The following is a 20,041-nucleotide window of genomic DNA, read 5'->3' as shown; positions in this document are numbered from 1 at the left end:
GAAACCAGTTGCATGGTCACTTGCAAAATATGAAAGTCCATCCTCAAATACAACAAAAGCACAAGTAAATATAGAAACAGAGAAACACTACATTTTTGGGAGCCCGGCTCCGATGTCCAGTCTTAAAACACGTTATATTATGGAACACAAGGTGAGGAGGAAACTCTCTCTAATTACAACAAATTCAGTACATTCAGCAAAATAGTGAGTTGTAGCCTTAATCATTGGTATTTATTTGTTTCTATGAGAGGGGAAATACACCCTCGACTGGCTGCCAGTCAATCGTAGGTTTCGCAGGGAACATATAGACACGCATTCACATTCACATTCACACATATAAACAAATTTAAAGTCCTCCCTTAACCTAAAATGTATGTTTTTAAAATGTATGAGGAAGTTGGAGAAACTGGAAACAATCCAGAGTCCACCATGCTGCCCATAGACTAGATATATTGTATTATATATTCAAATTCACCAAATCAAAGCATATGATCATAGCAAAGTGTGCTCAGCTCACCTGATTGCAAATGTTAATCTCGACCCCACACTTGAGGTAGTCAAGGACCTTTTCAAGGTTTCCAGCCCGGGCAGCTCTCAGGTAACTGGCATTACTGTCAGACTGCAGAGGCAGGCAAGAAGGACAGAGGGAAACAATGAGTTAAAACAGAAAATGCTGAAAAACTGAAACAAAAATCTGCATTTCCATGTACCAGGTAAAACTCAGTCATCATTCCTCAACGCAAACAACATCATAAGAAGAGCAAAGATGGTATCCATGCATGTATGTACTTCATCCCAATGGCATATATGTTTTAAAATTTGTGATTTCCTCCTAGCCAGATGAAGATTTGAAAAGCAAAACATCCTGTGGACCGAAACCATATGGAAGCCAGCAGTGCTCCTGCATGCTGGTTCATCCTGACCATGCACGTCATCCGTCACGTCCCAGCGGACAGTGAACTTCCTTCAAATCCAAAGCATGTTTTGATTCCCAGAGGCACAATCCTGACACAGAGAGTTCTCGGCTGCAGCCTCCCCGAATGTGCTGGGCTGCCCGCTTTGTATACTAAAATAAAATGATGAGGCAAGCATAATTTTGCCCCCATAAGAAAATGTGAGCAAGGGAAGGAGGGCGGGCAGAAGAGCAGACAAAAGGAAAAGCTGAAAAACTGAAGACGATGCTCTGCTTTTTGCACCGTTTACATTCGTTGGTTCACATGACAAAAGTGTACCTTTTATACACAGCAGGCGCGAGAGAGGTGTCGCTTCATAATAGAGGATCACCAAATATTGCCTAATTCCAGAATCTTATTCAGCACAGGAACCTGCTCGACAACTGACTATAGTGCCTGATCCAACAACAAAATTTGTTTAAAAAAAAAAAACGACACAGAGCAATTCACTGTGCAAATTTGTGAATGGAAAATATTTGTCACTAAGTCATTTCCTGATTACTGAGAGCTTTACACTTAAGATCACATCACAGCCCCTATCGAGAAACATTTACTTGACAAACTCCCACCCTCCCAGAGGACATCCCGACTCTCATGGCCTCTGCAACATCAGCTGACTAGCTGAAGAAAGTCCTGGAGAATACTCAAAATTCTGCTTTTACAGAGATAATAATGCTTTGTTTTGAGTTATACAGTCAGAAAGCTAAGAATATTTTGTCAATGGCAAAGCCAGCTACCTGATCTCAACCCAGTAGAGCATGCTTTTCATTTATGGAAGACAGAAGGGAAGGCACACAAACAAGCAGAAAGTCAAGGTGGCTGCAATAAAGGCCTGGTAACGCATCTGCTACTTTTGCTTACTTACTTTTACTTTTTACTTATGCCACACCATAAAGCAGCAAGTCATGGCCAAAGACCTGGCATAGCATCTCATACTTTTGAACCCCTGAAAATTGGCACTGTCAGAGAGTTACAGGGAAACACATATTCTTCAATGGCCAAGTATGTCACCTGATCTCAACCCAACAGAGCATGCTTTTCATTCACAGAAGACAGAATTGAAGCCCCACAAACAAGCCACAAGTCAAGGTGGCCTAGCAAAGCATCTCCTACTTTTCAGCAACTGTAGATTGACACTGTCAGAGATCTAATAACATGGCAAAAAAAATATTGTTTCATTGTCTAGTCAGTCACCCGATCTCAACCAAACAGAGCATGCTTTTCATTCACAGAAGGCAAAAGCGAAGCCCCACAAACAAGGAGCGAGTCAAGGTGGCGTCACTGATGGCCTGGCAAAGCATCTACAACCTTTGAATCCCTGAACATCAACACTATCAAAGTTCTAGTCACAAAGCAAAAACATTTCTTTGTCTATTCAGACACCTGATCTCAACCCAACAGAGCATGCCTTTCACTTAAATAAGACAAAAGTGAAGCCGCACAAACAAGTAACAGGTGAAGGTGGCTTGGCAAGGCATCTCCTTAATTCTGAGCTCCTGAAAATTTAGGTCCTGTGTATAAAATGGTTGTAATTTGTTAATGGTGAATACCGTCCATTTGTGAAACATTTAATTAAAGTACATTTTTATTTCAAATCAGTTGGAGCAAAACCATAAAAAAACATTGTCAAAATACTTCTGGACCTAACTATAGCCTCTCCGATGACCTTGCACCATTTTGTCTTCACTCATTGGGAATTAAAGCCAAAGTTTCCCATGGAGGATAACATCTGCTTGTGTGTGTGTGTGTGTGTGTGTGTGTCTGCTGGTACAAATCCAAACAGTTGTCCTCTTTCTTACATAAGCAGTCCTGATGCCTGAAAACATGCGCTACGCTGTAGCTTGCCTGCATGATCAACAGCATGCCTCTGACATACGAGCTTGCAGGTTAGAATGTGACGTCGCGATGTATGCCCACAAATACTATTATGTAGGTCAAACACATTGAATGTCTCAGTTCTGGTTGCAGTCCAGTTAGGGAGAGCATCATGTGGCAGATCTCCTCAAACGTGATTTCATACTCTCTTCTTCTTTATGTGAACGGCTTAAGTGGCAGATTAAATAGTTTAAGTCGCAACTCATGGATCTCGTCTCTTTATCCTTTAATGCCTAGTGACCAACATGTCGGAGGCTCCGCCCTCCGGATATATCGGCATTCAAGATGAAGGTACGTCACGCAGGGCAGGGGTGGCAGATTTATAAGAGAAATATCGCTAAGCCCCCCGCGGTATCGGATATTGGAAGAAAATGGCGCCGTGAGAGACTATAGGTTAAGCCTGAGAGGACGGCATTAGACAAATATGACACACGAGGGGATGACATTAAGAGACAAGCGTTGTAGATTTATTTTTAATAGAGCCTGGTGAGCTCGAAAAAAAGCAGCTCATTTGCGGGGAAAATTACTGCAAACGTGAGAATTTACCATCCCACGTCTGATTATAAAGGCCTCCCTCCTCAGGTTATACAGTGGCAGTCTTAGCCATGTAATCTTATTCAGATTACAGGAACTTCATTGTATTAAATAAGAATCCTAAAAAAGGTTGCAACCCAAGAAAAATAACACAAAGATGCATTAGACATTATAAGTTGACATACACTAACATATTACACCTCCATACAGTTCCATGAGTTTATGATGAGTGTAATGAATGACAAAAGATATTTTGAGATGTTCTAATGATGATTCCATCGGTAATGATTGTAAACAAGAAACAATGCAGGAAATTGACAACAAGTCGGCGAAGGCTCAAGTGTCTGATATCTCTTAAAAGATAATGCAAACCAAGCCGCTATATGCAGAATGGCACGTGACAGGATCGCTGACTTTTTTTTGGGGCGGATTTTTGCTATTGGGCCCCTCTACCCCATGAATAACGGGGAAGACAACTAATTCGAGTCTGTTATGTAGGAAAATTGTTCCACCACTACAAAAAAAAGAATGTACAATAAAGATTTTTTTAAATGCAGCTTTTGTTTGTTTTTAAGATGGTATGTGGCATCATAAAAAAGTGCGAACCAGCCAAATGTGTCTACAAGCAATAAGTGCACAAACAGGCACGGAGGGTTGATGTCATGTGCTGATAATTCTGGCTGAGCTGAGAGTGTTTAGAACAAGCAGTGGAGCGGCCGAAGCGCCTGTATTGTTTCACTTGATCCCCCACTATCCTGACTAAACAAAAACCACACAGTAGAGCTCCAAAAAGCCCGGGGCACACAGCGGCTGGCCCCAAACAGCGTCTGGTGCCAAACACCTTTACAGCCGCCATGTTATTTCCTCTCATATCGAAACTCGTGACGAAAAGAACTCAGCAAGACACAATGTACGGCAAAATTTAGAAAGGATTATTTACATTCAAGAACAGCTTATTTTGGGGCCATATCGTAGTTAGAGTTACCCTCAGGGGGCTGCTTATAACAGTGAAACCACATGCAGTAAATGTATAATTGCTATTGGGTGTTCACACCTTGGTTTCAATTGGTGGTTCGGTTTACATTTTGTACAGTATGGGAAGATGTAATAATTGTTCCAATGAAACATCAGCTGCTTATTTTTGTCTTTTTAGGAAAGTGCAACAACATCAATGGTTTGTCTTCTTTTTAGGAAGTGAATGATGCAGACAAGTGCATCAGTAAACAGTGTGAGTTGTTATTCTATAGAAACACTAAAAATGGGTTTTTGTGATTGCTTTTGGCTCCTTTTGAAGAGCCCGGGATAATTTAATTGTTTTGTTGTTGTCGTTTTACATTTGGCTACCCAGGACATCTGCTAGCCAGAAGCTGAGCTGCAATGAGTTCGTTTCGTCAGACAATTACATTTCTTGTTCCTTTGTTACTTTAAAAAAAGCGCACCAAAAAAGCACCATTTTTAAGTTTCTGCAAATAAATGCTCTAGATGACAATATGTGTATTGATAATGTTTCAGTGGTGTTTTATTTTTTTCCTGAGCTGTACGTCCCATGTGGGAACCCTAATACACCTAATAAACCTACATCACATACTTGCTTCTGAATTTTGGTTATGTTTATTTTTTACCCTTACGTGGTCCACATAATCTAATCTTCAGGCCTCAAGTGTGACACGTGTGTTCTAAACCCTTCTCTGCTTTCAAATGTACAAACCCTCCAGTACACAATGCACTTATGACTGTCAATTACAGGGGCTGCTATTTTGGGCACCAAACATGTCTCTGCACCATTGCTCCAAAGACAGGAAAGCAGATTTTAGGAATACTGGAAAGCACAGGAGCTCCTCAGTTTACATTAGAGTTCCATTCCAACTAGTTTATCACGAACTTACAGTAACAGTAAGTTCTAAAGTCACAATTACAGTAAATATTTTGTATTAAAACATCTTTTAGGCCACGAAGACAAAACAGTGGCAGTAAGTTTTGCTCAGTTGTCGCACTCATCTCCATACTTATCCTTCTTGTGCCACATCACAACATGTACTTGCACCGCACGTTGTTCGTAACTTCGAAATGTCCTATGTGCTGTATATCGTAAACATAAACATGTCTATAGGTAAAATTAGGACTTTAGGAGGCTGTTTTAATGCCATATCATATGTAGTCAGTTTACAACAGCATTCAACACCACACAAAATTTGCACAAATCTGCAGATTGAGGTGCTTCAGTGGTGTCACAGGATCAGTGTCACTACACTACACTACAATACATTTTGGAAATCGCTTTGTCGGGGGGAATCTTCACATTTTCAAAACCATCACTTTTCAGGAACTCAAAAAAAAAAACAAAAAAAAAACAGCATGTTTGTTGCGCCATTGACATTGCATGGTCACAGAGAGGAAGCCATTTTCAACACTTTACACTGGCGGATAATAAACAAACAAACAAAAAACAGCCTCTTATGGAATTACCAGTAGTATAAATTTGGGGGGGAGACAAACCAAATTTGTACATAGGAGGTTTCTGTCCAACAGTAATGCAGTTGCATCAAGTAAATAGTTTGGTTAGATAGGTTAGACAGACAAACACATAAACGGACAGATGGACAGATAGATACTAGATAGTGTTTTTTATTATTTTATGTCTGTGTATAATCTTTATCATCCAGTTTGTGGTAATCTGCAAGGGTCGAATCGAGGCAACTGGACTCTTCTTCTTTGTTGAAATTGTTATGTTTTCCCACCAAAAAACGTTCACATATGACTTCAGCAACTATGCTATAAGGCCAAAGAAATATTACAACAAATTACACTCATGGACCATAACATTAGGTACAACTGCACAATCTAATTACACCCAATTCAATACCTCTACGAAACGGTTTTAAAATATTATATTATTTGGAGGAAATGAATCAGTATAACACAGTGCAATTCCACTTATTGGATCACATTATCAAATACTGCAGGTGTACCTAATGCGAACAGCCTTTTTGTAGAAAACTGGATTCGTCTGAGAAAATCCGTCAGCGTGTCGCTTTTTCAAGGTCGATCAAGTTTTCAAAAGACAAATGACGAACAAAAACTCACACGTGTTAGAAAGCCAGCACCTTCCTCCATAGCCATGTTCTCTCACTGTTTACACTTTGTCACTCTCTCTCCTCTCTATGAAGAGGAGTGAAACCTGAACACCCCCCCCCCCCCCCCACCCCCACGTCACCATCCCCCCCAAGAGCAGACCGGCAAGCCCACCTGCTTGTCACCGTTCAGACATTCATCCCAACCTCGTGGGCATCCATTCCACTCGAGCGGCCACGAGTACCGACAGATACTACAATAATACAAAGAAAGACCCCTAACAACAAAAGGAGCTTTTTCCATCCATAGTGCGGTTCAGTGAGGCTGCAGGGATGGAGAGAGCGGAGGAGGTAAAGCTGATGAGGATGCTGACTGGTGAGTAAACAAAGCAGTAAAGCAGTCTCCACAATGCAAAAATTCCCCCCCCCCCCTTCCCGTTTCATTTTCCCAATCAGTTTAAACCCTGCAGCGTCTGCACATTACAAGCGTGGAGGGAAGACCCCAGGACTTACCATGACAGCGACCGATTCTCCCTCCCTATCCGCCTCCTTCCCTTTCTTCCTCACCTTCATTGACTCTGCAGCAGGAGGAGGAAGAAGAGGAAGAGGATGGGTCTTTGTGGTCCTGGATATCCAAGGTTAGGGAGGCGAGCGCACTGGAAATAGACGCTGGTGCAAATCCTTGAGCCAAAATGACTACGCCGGGGATGTGTCACCCCACCCACCTCCATCCCTCCCACCATGGATTTTATTATCCCACCCACCATCCCTCATTCCCTCCCACTATCCCTGCCTCCTTCAGCATGCGACTCTTTGTCATCCCGCTGATCATCAGCCGTTTTCTTCCCAACAAAGACCATGTGTGCATTTGTGAGTGCCCACCACACCAGTTCTACCTGGACTCAGCAAGTGGGAGCGAGCAGTGTTTTTTTTTTTCTTTTCTTGTGATGTTGTCTCATAGAGAAAAACGACAATAACACCAGGCACTTTCATGTGGGGTGCCTACCCTCCCCCTTCGCCACCCACAAAACAGTCAATGGGGACACTTCAACAGAGGATTAGGAGGGCTCTCGCTCTGGTATTAGGGACACCCCCCCCCCCCACACACACACCCACCCCACTGTCCTCCCACCTCTCAACCCACACAGATAGGGATGAGCTGCTCACCCAATTCCAGAGGTGGCCAAAGCACTCATATTCACACGCTGTACTCAAGTACAAGTACAGATACAAAAGTTTAAAAAAAAAAAGAAAAATTAAATAAGTCAGAGTAGAAAAGTACATACTCGGAAATTATTATTTTTTTAAATCACTTTCATTATTCATGCATCCATTTTCTGAGCCGCTTCTCCTCACTAGGGTCGCGGGCGTGCTGGATCCTATCCCAGCTGTCATCGGGCAGGAGGCGGGGTACACCCTGAACTGGTTGCCAGCCAATCACAGGGCACATAGAAACAAAGAACCATTCGCACTCACATTCATGCCTACGGGGAATTTAGAGTCTCCAATTAATGCATGTTTTTGGGATGTGGGAGGAAACCGCAGTGCCCGGAGAAAACCCACGCAGGTACGGGGAGAATATGCAAACTCCACACAGGCGGGGACGGGGATTGAACCCCGCACCTCAGAACTGTGAGGCTGACGGTCTAACCAGTCGGCCACCGTGCCGACCACTTTCCTCATATCTGTTAAAACTGTCAGTATGACCTAACAGTAGTACATTAGTAAATGATCTCTGGAGGGGGAGGAAAAAAATAATAAATCCACAAAATCCTGTTTTTCCACCTTATAAAATAAGACCCCAAAATCTCAATCAATCAAGATCTCAATCGCAATTGACTTTACCGCTCTCTCTTCTTTTCACGTGCTGTGCAATCATCCGGCAGGCTAAATTAAGAAACAAACGTATTTCGACAGGGTTAGGAGTAGAAAGCTCAGATATCGGTTTTCGAAAGTAGGGCATAAAAGTAAAATGTTGTCAGAAACATACAGTAAACGCTCAAGCAAAGTTACAACACTTGAAAAATCTATTCAGGTATAGTCCCAAAGTATTTATATTTCTTTTCTACTGCTCCATACTGGGTTGTCATAACGCCACACAGGAAGGTAACACGTGCACACACGTGGAAAAATGCATATTGAAACATGGTGGAGCTGATCACTATCTGCTTGCAAGTGAAAACAGGGCTGCGATTAAGCAGAACGTGTAGCGTAGCTAACATATGTGTTTTGAGAGCGGGGGTATTATACCTGTGGGTGGTAGGTGAAGGGATTTTATCTAGGAGGGCCACCCACTGCAGAATACAGTGTAATGCCTAAATTGTCAATTTGTGGAAAGTATGCCACAACATTTGTAAAAAAAAACACAAGTCGAGTCATGCTGGTAGATGGTTGCGAACATAATCTGACTATAGTCAATAGTGCCTTTAATTATTATATTTAACATACTAATATCACACTTGTATGGCTGTTAAGATTGTTGAAATATTGCTTTAAAAACCTATCCATCCATTACAGCGCTCGCCCACCTTAGGGTGGAAGAAAGAAGAGGAAAGTGGGAGGAAGTGGGAGCACCCGGAGATAACCCGGGTTAGCATGGGGAGAACCTGTCAACTCCACAAAGGAAGGCCGGAGATTCGAACCCAGATACAGAGCCACCTGTGAGGCAGACGTGCTAACCACTGGCCCACCATGAATTGTGTTTCAATTCCATTGTCCTTGCCTGCTTGGAGTAAACAAATGCATTGCTGCTCAATGGTTGTTCACCTTTTTGCTTATACTGTTTGTCAAGCAGTGAGCGTGATGGTGTCACTCACACACCATCACGGGTACATTTTGTTGCTCTTAGTCAGCGCCAGTGTGAGACAATTGGAAGGAGACTGAGACACGGGAGGAGACCGCGAGCTGACCGAGGGAGCGACAGATGCTCCCGACTCCGGAGGAGGCGACACGGGCGCGTGATTGGTGGATCACAGGCGCCCTGTTCACGATAGCGCTGCAGTGAGCAGCCTTGCTTGTATATATATAAAAAAAAAAAAAAAAAAAAAAAGAAGAATGCAGGGTTGCCATGACGATGGGGGGGAGGCTACAGCAGAAAAGTACTACTTATGGGAAAATGATTTTGACTCATGCTGTGCTTGTACACTCACGGTGCCCCTTTAATTTTTCTAGGGCTTGTTCTCATGAGAATGTACAAAATATAAAGGACATAGTTCTTGGGTCACTTAACTTAGATTCATCCATTCATGTCACCAATCGCAGGGCACATAATGCAGACAAACAATCATTCACACTCACATTCACACCTATGGACAATTTAGCGTCTTCAATTGGCCTAAAATGAATGTACTGGTAATATGGGAGGAAAATGGAGTACCCGTAAAAAAGTAATAAAAGAAATACACACAAGCATGGGGAGAACTTGCAACTCCACACAGGAAGCCCCTAGCCTGGATTTGAACCCATGACCTTTGAACTGTGAGGCCCATGCTAACCAGTGCTCCAACACACTGCTTTGTGATAATACAAATATTTGAAAGTAACCCATAATATTCATTCTTATCATGGCAGCACGCTGCACTAGCGGTTAGCACGTCTGTCCCATAGTTGAGATGTTTGGGTTTGAATCTTGGCTTGGGCCTTCCTTTATGGAGTGATATTAATGATATTTTGAGGACAAAAATCTGCTCTAAAAACAAACTCGAGCACTCCCAAATGCTTTACGCTTCCATGGCTATACCTAACACGATTAATTGGAATTAGCGCTTTTCTGCAGGACTCTTCCAAGCTTGTCACAACCTGCCTATAAATCCAAACGCTCTGTCCGCCTGCACTATTCCGCTCTGTCTCTTTCTCTCTCGCTACACAAAAGACAAGCTCGGCCATCTCGGAGGAGCAGTAAAACATCTCGCCGCGGTCATTCTGCATGCGGGCTATCTGAACAGCGCGCACACACACAAACACACCATGCGCAAGATTTACTGCTTCTGCTGCTTGGTGCTCGCTCAAGGGCACGGCTTCCCTTTCTGTCACCTGGGACATGAAACCATTGGGGAGGGACAAAGAGGAGGACGAGGATAGTAAGTGAGAGAGGAAGATGCCAGAGGGAATGAGAGGACATACATTTTGGGGTATACATACAGTGTCTCCTTAGTAAAATCTAGGACACAGGTCGACCTCAGATTTGTTCATGTTTAGAAACAATTCTGTATTAATTTCGACAAGGGTGTCACAATCACCAACACTGTATATTAATTGTACTGTCAATGACTTTGCACTCGACTGTAACATTCTTCATTAGGGGCACCGGTGAGCTGGGGTCCATCTGACTTTGAGTGAGAGGTCGGGTACACCCTGAACTGGTTGCCAGTCAATAGCGGGACACATATAGACAAACGAACATACGCACATTCCCACCTGAGGACAGCCTACGGCCGTTTAGTGTGAGCACGTCATACAGTCAAACACACAAATACAAAATGTGAACACTCCTAAGGAGCTGCTGTAGGCCACCACTCACATCCAAACCCTCACACAGAATCAACCTGTCAACCTGACTCCTGATCCTCACTAGGCCAGGCCCCTTAAAGGCGCACATCCAACACACCAATACTACAGTATGTACAGTCATTACACTATGAAATCAGTCACTTAAGATTCTCTTCTATTTTGTTTTATTATGTTTTTATACAATACAGTACTATTTTTCTTTATTAAAAACAAGCACCTTTTTCCGGGGCTGTCAATAACAATGATAAATGAAGTGAGGAGTTTATTTCAATGCAAAAAGAAAACTGAACCGGAACATCTGCTTGGATTGCTTCCAGCAGCTCACCAGCAGCTGTAAAGGCGAAAGCCCCTTGATCAATATTCATCCTGCCAAAAAAGGAGGGGAACAAAAGTTCCCAGCGAAGAACAGAGGACGAGGAGGATTTAGCAGAAAAGAACATAGGAAAAAATGATGAACGAAGATAAGTTGATGGGAAGAAAGTAGCAGTGAAATAAATGAGCTCAGAGAAAAGGGTGAGTTTGGGGAAAGGCCTTGGAGAAATGAATTTTTATCTGGCATCAAGTCAAAGTGATGAATGTGATGTCAGCTTTGTGGCCCTCACCTCTCCTCTGAGTCCATCCAATAGTCAAACACTGGACTCTGGTGGTCACTTTGGACATCACAGGCCGCTTGGTGACGGGCCATAGTCAGCAATTGGTCACATTTTTGACTGATAACTGTCATAGTGAACGAACACTTATAATTTATTATTATTATTTAGTTTATAATCAAATACAGAGCCAAAAATGTGTGCGCCGAATCAAATGATTTATGTTTAACAAACAGTAGGTGCAGAGATCAAGCCAATTCTCTCGCTCCAGGTGAAAATTACCTTATCCAGTCTACTAACTCCTGAGGTAAGGATCCTGTAATCCCCTCTGAATGTTAAAATTTAGTAGGACAAAGAATGGAATGACACTAAATTATATTCAAACCACACCTTTCCCAACATGAACATCACTGAAGCTGTTAAAGCCCCTCAATTCCTCATTTGCATACAAAAAAGCATAACATTGCATTACTATTCAGACAAAATCTTAAATTCTTATGACAGCAGATTTATATGGTTAATATTAATGCACACTCACTATATTCTAGGAACTGGGCGATTTTAACACTACGATATAAAGTGGGGCGGCACGGTGACCGCCTGGTTAGAGCGTCAGCCTCACAGTTCTGAGGACCTGGGTTCAATCCCCGGCCCCGCCTGTGTGGAGTTTGCATGTTCTCCCCGTGCCTGCATGGGTTTTCTCCGGGCACTCCGGTTTCCTCCCACATCCCAAAAACATGCATTAATTGGAGACTCTAAATTGCCCGTGGGCGTGACTGTGAGTGCAAATGGTTGTTTGTTTCTATGTGCCCTGCGATTGGCTGGCAACCAGTTCAGGGTGTACCCCGCCTCCTGCCCGATGACAGCTGGGATAGGATCCAGCACGCCCGCGACCCTAGTGAGGAGAAGCGACTCAGAAAATGGATGGATGGATGGATATAAAGTGGCTGCAGTGCCGTTCATCTCTTTGGTTACCTACATACAACTCAGAAAACAAACATAAATTATAACTGTTGTATCAACACTTTGAAAACACATTTGCGGTTTGCCATAAGTTCCCAACAAATAAATAAAAGTCAATCATTTACACAGTTAAATATGATCAACAGTGACAGAAAATAAAAAGAAAAAACCTCAAAATAAAGTAGATGCATACACACATTTGCATTGTCTTCTGCAGACAACGACAGCAACAGCAACACCAACAGCAGCAAAACACATCAATCAGACATAATACAAAACAATAACTGACCCGATCTAATGTGAAATTCTATGTCTATGGTTAAATCGGCCAGTGGTGGCTTTGGCCAAGCACCATTCATTTACAGTCTGGACGCAGAGGGGTGAACAGTTCCTTTTCTGGAGGGAGTCTCAGAGTCTCCAATAACACCACAGTAAGTCGCGAGACTTGTTTCAAAACACCTTTTTGAAAAATAGTCACAAGAGCGGTCGAACAATTTGCAATGTTAACATAGCCGAGTGGCAGCTCGCTTCGTCTAAACGCCTAGCTCCACCCTATCGTCATGGTAGCAAAAACAGATTGATTTGAACTGGGGTGGGACTAGTGGATTTGAGACCTTTTATTAAGACACCTGTAAATTCTGTTAAATTGTGCAAAAATTGCATACTCTATGTCTACTTGAACTGATTTTACAGCATATGGCAACAAGTTTGCAATGTAGGTGTAAGATGGTATTTCTGGAGTTCCTGACTAAAATGCGAGATGAGGAAATAATTCTACCTGATGTGTGGGTCGTTCACGTCGCAGGAGGCAAGAGAGGCGTCTCCCTAAATCACTTTCTGCAAAGATGAGCGATGGAGACACTTCATCAGCTTCAGACACACGTTCGCAATAAGTGATGATGGTGGAGCCGTGTTCAAGATGGGAAAAAAATGTAGTGGTGATGGATGAGCATATGGATGGAAAATGACTGCATTCAACCTGCATCCTTCTCTTCAAACACATATTTGTCAAAATGTTACTTTTTTTACTTGCAATTTTCTTTCTTTCTTTTTTTTTTTTTTACAATTTAAAACAGTTCGCAGGTGTCTTAAAACGGTTTCTCACACTCTTCGGTTCTGTCTCGTGAATGCCAAATACGGCTTTTGCCGTCATGACAATTGGGGGCGGAGTTGGGGCATGTGGCAAAACTACTCAGTGCTCCCAACTTAGCGACTATAATACAAGCAGTCGTTCAGATGATTTTTTTGCTTTGACGAACAAACATTTATATTATAAAACTTTAAGCAGAGGCTATTTGAACACAAATAAGGGCATTTCCATTTCAATGTGGAAAGATGATTTGAGATACAAATGTTTTCAGTTATGATCCTGATCACACAATAAATTAAACTCGTATCTCAAGTCACCACTGTGTTTAGCTACTTTCCCCATCCTTCTACCAACTTATATAAAAAAAAGAATAATAAACAATTTTTAAAAAAGCGACAAAGAACAAAAATCTAAAAAAAAACTTTTGTGGCATCATTGAAGACTTCTGGAGACTCTGAGACTCCCTCCAGAAAAGGAGACGTTCACAGAAGTTCCTGGCTCTTGAGGAAAAGCCACCACTGGCAGATTGAACAAGTCCATTGAGTGCCACTCTAGCATCCTTAAAATGAATACCAGTCCCTTTTTGTCTGTAACTTTATTAGTGTTCAGACAGGGGGTGGGCGAAATAAAACCACTCAATGATCTTCTAATGTCATCATTTGCAAGGTAATTATGTTTGGTAGATACATACACGGAAGGATAACTGGATTAGATCTACAGTATGTAGGTATTTATAGCCACGTGCGTGTGTGTGTGTGTGTGTTTGTGCGTGCTTGTAATGCCGATAAAGACAAAGGAGCTTCCTCTCCAGACAACGGAGAAGAAAAGCCGAATGCGCAGCTGTCTTGTGATCATTTCATATTGTATAAAACCAATAAAATAGATCAGTGGATATCAAACGTTTTGCGCCAAGTACTACCTAAAAAATGACTAGGCTCTCCAGGTTCCACCATCTTGGCCAAGATTATAATACAGTAGCGTAGTAGTAGGTGTTCATCAAAAATGAGAAAGCGGTTTTACTACTAAAAAGTATATTAATGTAAGCCACTGCAACATTCTGTGTGGAGTTTGCATGTTCTCCCCGTGGGTTTTCTCCGGGCACTCCGGTTTCCTCCCACATTCCAAAAACATGCATGGTAGGTTAATTGACGACTCTAAATTGCCCAGTAGGTGTGAATGTGAGAGCAATGGTTGTTTGTTTGTATGTGCCCTGTGATTGGCTGGTAACCAGTTCAGGGTGTACCCTGCCTCCTGCCCAATGATAGCTGGGATAGGCTCCAGCACCCCCGTGATCCTTGTGAGGATAAGCAGCTCAGAAAATGGAATGGATGGTATTGTGTATCTCTTGATTTCTAAAACAATAATATTGAATAATGCGGGGCAATCATATATGAAATCACTGTAAAATGCTTCCACAAGTATCTTTCTTTCCATTCTTGCATGGAAGAAATAATGGTGACCAACAACAACAGCAGCATGCGTATCAGGCCTTCAGCAATCAAAAGCATCCATTGCCAAACACTACCTCCTAGTGTAACGGAACAAAATGTGCTGTTGTTACAATGCAATGTCTCGTAAAATCATCTACAGTATAAAAACAAAAATAGCTGGGAGAAGAAACAGAGTGACCGCTTTCAATGAATCTTTGGCAGGTACGGTGCACCAGACTGTAGCCATCTGTCTCCACCAGACCTCCCACCGTACACAATCACACACACTCGGTCACCGGTGCACAAAACAAACATACGCAAGGCCAGTAAACATGTTAAATTTAGGGAACGGTGTTCTCATCCATCTCACACCAGGCCAAGGACAGAATGAAGGCATCGATGAAAAATCAAGGCGTTGGGGGCATTTTATTATCAATTACAGAGTGGAAGAGATGGAAAATATAACAGCACATAATGTTATAGCTTTCTGACAGTGTCAGGAAAGAAATGAGCATTACAGTGAATCCCCAATATATTGTGGTTATTTCTTCGCGCCTCAGCTACACCATGTATTTTTAAGTGGTCCTTTTTTGTGGGTTTTTACAATATACACGTCCAAATTAAGAGTTGTGGATCACATTGTATTGCAGCGAGTCTGAGGTCTACTAGAAAACATGCAACTGCAAAAGAACAACAAAGAAGAAGCTGTGAAGGTCCCCAACTATCTCCAGAAATAGTTTTGTTCCCACAGAGTAGAGAATATACAGTATGCCTGTGAGTATTGTTGTACGCTCTGTTTGCATGTGTTGCTGCTTTACATGTGTTAAAGTAGCAGTTGTTTGGAAGTTTATAACTTCCGTTACATCGTTGTTAATTTTCGTTAGCCCGTCAATGGTGTTTCGCATTATATGTTAGCATTAAGTTAGCGGACGTTTCTTACACAAAATTAAATGGCTTGGTTTAACCTTTTGGTGTTTCAATATACAATGTTGGATTCTGTTCTGTTATACGCTATGTTTGCATGTGTTGCTGCTCCATCTATCTGTACTAAAGTAGCAGTTCGAAGGTTTATAATTACCATAACATCAACATGTTAATTTCCATTAGCATTATCTGTTAGCATTAAGCTAATTTGATTAAATTAAATGGTTTAGTTGAACATTTTGTTTAATATCAATTCAAATTTAATATATGCGGTGGTTAATTCTCTTTTTTATGTGTCAGTTTTACAGTAAACTTAAACTGAGAGTGACAAACAGCTTGAAGCAAGCATTTGGAGAACTTGTGAGCGAGAGTCTCCACTTTCTTGACACCCATTGGGTACGAACAGGCGCTAAGGGAATACTTTCAAAAGGTTTTGATGAATTGAAATGCATTTGAAGCATGTCAAAGAGCTAAAAGTATTTCTAAAAAAATGTTTTTTTATATGGTTTCTCTATATAGCAGATTTTCACTGGGTGGGTCTGGAATGCATCCCTACAATAAATGAAGGCTTACTGTGTTATGTTTCACAAAGGCATGCAGCTTTCATATTGGATTTCATTACGTGTACCTAATGTTGTATCCTGTGAGTGTAAACATAATCATCGTTTTAGATTTGAGTGGTAAAAATAAAGCTAATAGCCAGTGGCAGGCGGACGTCGCCTTCGTGCGGGACAGACAATTTATATTGCGGGCGGCAGCACTTTTACTTAAGAGCGTTTGCAGTGTGGCACTAAAATCTATGAGTGACATTACTGTGAGTCCCCCCACCACCACCACCCACCCTGTGTGAGAGCGTGTTGGCTGACCCTCTCTGACCCCACGACCAACCATCCATCCATCCATCACATGCAGCTTTAGCAGACCGATAATCAAGGCTGAAGACTCACACACACACACAAACACACATACACACACACACACAAACCTTGAACAACAAAAAATATATACGTCAAGGGAGGATAGGATTTTCAGGGAATGGATGGGCATAGTGGTCACATTTTTGGGTTTGTGTGTCCTGTTACAGTTGACATTGAGGCACAAGAGGCTCTCGTGAAGGTCAAGAGAGACTAAGGGCCTCCAATACACTCACAACCTTGAATGTGCTATGATCCACTTTGACATGTGTCCACTAACTCTGTGTTTTCATATCATAGTGCATCGTACTGTAAATGAACTGTTTTGGCCACCAAATGCCTATATTCTTAGACGACATGAAATGATAGGGCATACACTAGATAGAAATCGAGAACGCCAGATAAAGCAACAGATGGAGGAAGAAGAAGAAGAAGAAGAAGAATGCAGCCACAAACATAGAACAAGACAGCAAATCAAAAGATAGCATAACAGAATAATTCGATGATAACAATAGAGGGAACAATAACTGAGAAGAGTAGTTGGATAAATAGAGCGATAAACCTCCCAGTCTGGACTTTGGACTTTTGACTTGGGACTTGAGTGTAACGACTTGAGACTTACTAGTGACTTGCAAAGCAATGACTTGGTCCCACCTCTGGAACGAATTATAGAACGATAGATTTACCAAATGATAGAACAACTAGACAATAGAAAGAACGTTTGATCGGACAACAGTACAAACTAAATCACAATTGAATGATAGGAACGATAGACAATATAACAAACGACAGAACAAATAAACAAAGCGACAGCTCAAGTGATTGAAAAATAGATTAAATGTGCAAACTTTTGCTTGGACAACAGAACAAACAATTGCCCAATAGAACGATATCGAGAATGATATAACGTGAGACAAAAGAAAGAATGATAGAACAAGAAAAAGAATGAAACTACAACAGAATGAACAGTCCAACGTCCTTTTAAACAAACAATAGAATGAACTACAGAACGAACATATGCAAGAAAGGTAGATGATACGATAGAAGGACAGCTGGAACAGCTGTGTTATTTTATCTTTGGAATTGGTCAATTAAGCAAGTGTCCCTTCATTCTGTATTGCCGTGTGTCTTTCCTAATGGCTGAAGCGGCCATTTAAGCTTTTTGGCTGTCTGGAGGCAAGGTCCCACCAAAAGTTAAAAGTCCGCCATGAGTGTCAACGCAGCTGACAGTGTGCCTATCAGCAACACACAGACACTTACACAACCAAACATGCACATTTACACAAACACACACACACACACATGGTGACAGCCACTTTGTCAGCAACAACGCCACTACCAAGATGTCAAACTCAAATTGTTTTGTCTCAGTGCATCACATTCAAACATCATGCTGACCAGTGACAAAAGTGTCGCTTAAGGCACAACTTTGAACACACCTCTCGTAGCCTGCTACGCTTAGCATCTATTTAGAATGATATTCATATTTTAAACAGAGAAGCTAAACCCCATGCTAAAACATGCTAAGGAAGTTAGCATTACTTCACATAGGATTCGCGCTGGTATTCCATTCTTTTTGGAATGTGAAAATACAAAACTTGTTCAGATCAGCTATAAACGTATGTACACACAATATGTGCTTAGGTAGAAGTAAAAATATTTGTGTACAAAAAAAAAGCACACACACTGGTAAAAGTAACAACATTAACAAAAGTATTGTGAAAAATGAATACTGAAGCAAAGTACATATACCTGAAAAAAATAATCATAAATTAAATAAAATGCATCCCATACAATGTTAGTGAACTCCTGGCAAGATAAGCGGAGCTCGGAGCTAAATTGCTATAGCATCAAACACAAGCTAACCCACCCTGAATTAATGTTCTGGCCTTGAGGGGCAAAGATTTACAACGTGTACAAGCAGAGCGCATAACATAGCGTAATAAAACTACAACTACCCTCCAATGGTTGGTTGACAACACCGATCAGTCAAGTTACAGTATACCTTTGCTCGGTTGTGGATTTATTGAAGCGATGATCATTTTCATGCTAGCATACATTTGACGTGTGGAAAATGGAATTTGTAATATGTAATAATGTAACGTAATGTGAAAATCACTTCCCCCTCCGGCCTCATTCTTGCATGTCATACATTGTGGAGCTATTTGATACTGTAAGAATCCTCTATGTCAGTGGTGTCAAACATACGGCCAGCGGGCCGGAACTGGCGGTCCAGGGGGTCCAATCCGGCCTGTGGGGATGGAGAACACATTCACAGCTATTTTTCAATCTAAGTAATTTTTGTTGCTAATTTTGTCCACTGGAGGGTGCACTGACAACACATAAATGACATTGATGCACTTGTGAAGGCCAAACAATGCCAAGTTTCAGGAGCACACTAATGTAAAATGGTGTGCCATGTTCACACTGTGAAAACAAATACCTCCTGTAGAAATGTTTTAAGACATTGAATATTACAAAATTTCAGTCAAAAGCCTCACTTCAAAAGACATTGGTTTGTTGTTGTTTTTTCCATTCACTGCCACAATTTAAATTGTTATGTATACATTTACAAAGGATGCTTAACTGAATTTTTGGATAGCTGTTATCTAAGCCACAAATATTGTGGTCCGGCCCACTTGAGATCTAATTGGGGGTAAATGCGGCCCGCAAACTAAGTATGAGTTTGACACCCCTGCTCTATGTATCTTTCAAGCAGGGTACACACAAACCCATAATCTTGCCACATTTGAGCATTTTACCTCTTCTCTGGGATCCAAATCACAAGAGGCTCGTGTCTCATTGATAATCCTGAGTGATTATCCTGTGGTTTGTGTTTATCACTCTTTGCTGCATTTTCAGTGAATAACGGCAGATATGTTCCCCAAAAAATGCTGCAAATAATGAATTGTGAAAAGGCGGAGTAACACTGTATAAAAAAAAATTCAAATCGATAAGATGTTAAAAATCGGTATTGTGTCTTCTCGGTATGTTCTATGCTCAGTGTTTGGAGGGATGATAAAATTCTCTTCCATCCCTCACTATGTTAGGTTCCCTGACATGTTTGTGAAGAACAAGCGCTTTGCGCATTTGTGAATAATTCAAGCATCTTGTAAACAGAACACACAGCATTTATTTTGTGCGTCCTCAAAAAATCTAGCCAAATAATCTGTATAAAGGTCTATTTT

At 41.5% G+C, this 20,041-nt stretch overlaps 1 protein-coding gene across 14 annotated transcripts in view; it reads right to left on the bottom strand.

The window, feature by feature from the left end:
* Window positions 1–20,041, bottom strand: part of LOC133409578 (ankyrin-3-like) — a 126,027-nt gene that overhangs the window by 66,458 nt on the left and 39,528 nt on the right. For all 14 annotated transcript variants that reach the window (XM_061689784.1, XM_061689792.1, XM_061689785.1 and 11 more), the window contains exon 3: window positions 518–619. In XM_061689784.1, coding sequence (XP_061545768.1) covers window positions 518–619 — 102 coding nt within the window. The remainder of the gene's footprint in view (window positions 1–517; window positions 620–20,041) is intronic.

The sequence above is a fragment of the Phycodurus eques genome, chromosome 11 (assembly GCF_024500275.1).
Source record: "Phycodurus eques isolate BA_2022a chromosome 11, UOR_Pequ_1.1, whole genome shotgun sequence".
In the NCBI taxonomy this organism is placed as follows: domain Eukaryota; kingdom Metazoa; phylum Chordata; class Actinopteri; order Syngnathiformes; family Syngnathidae; genus Phycodurus; species Phycodurus eques.
Note: the sequence above shows the minus strand (reverse complement) of the source record. Positions and strands in the feature narration are given on the sequence as shown.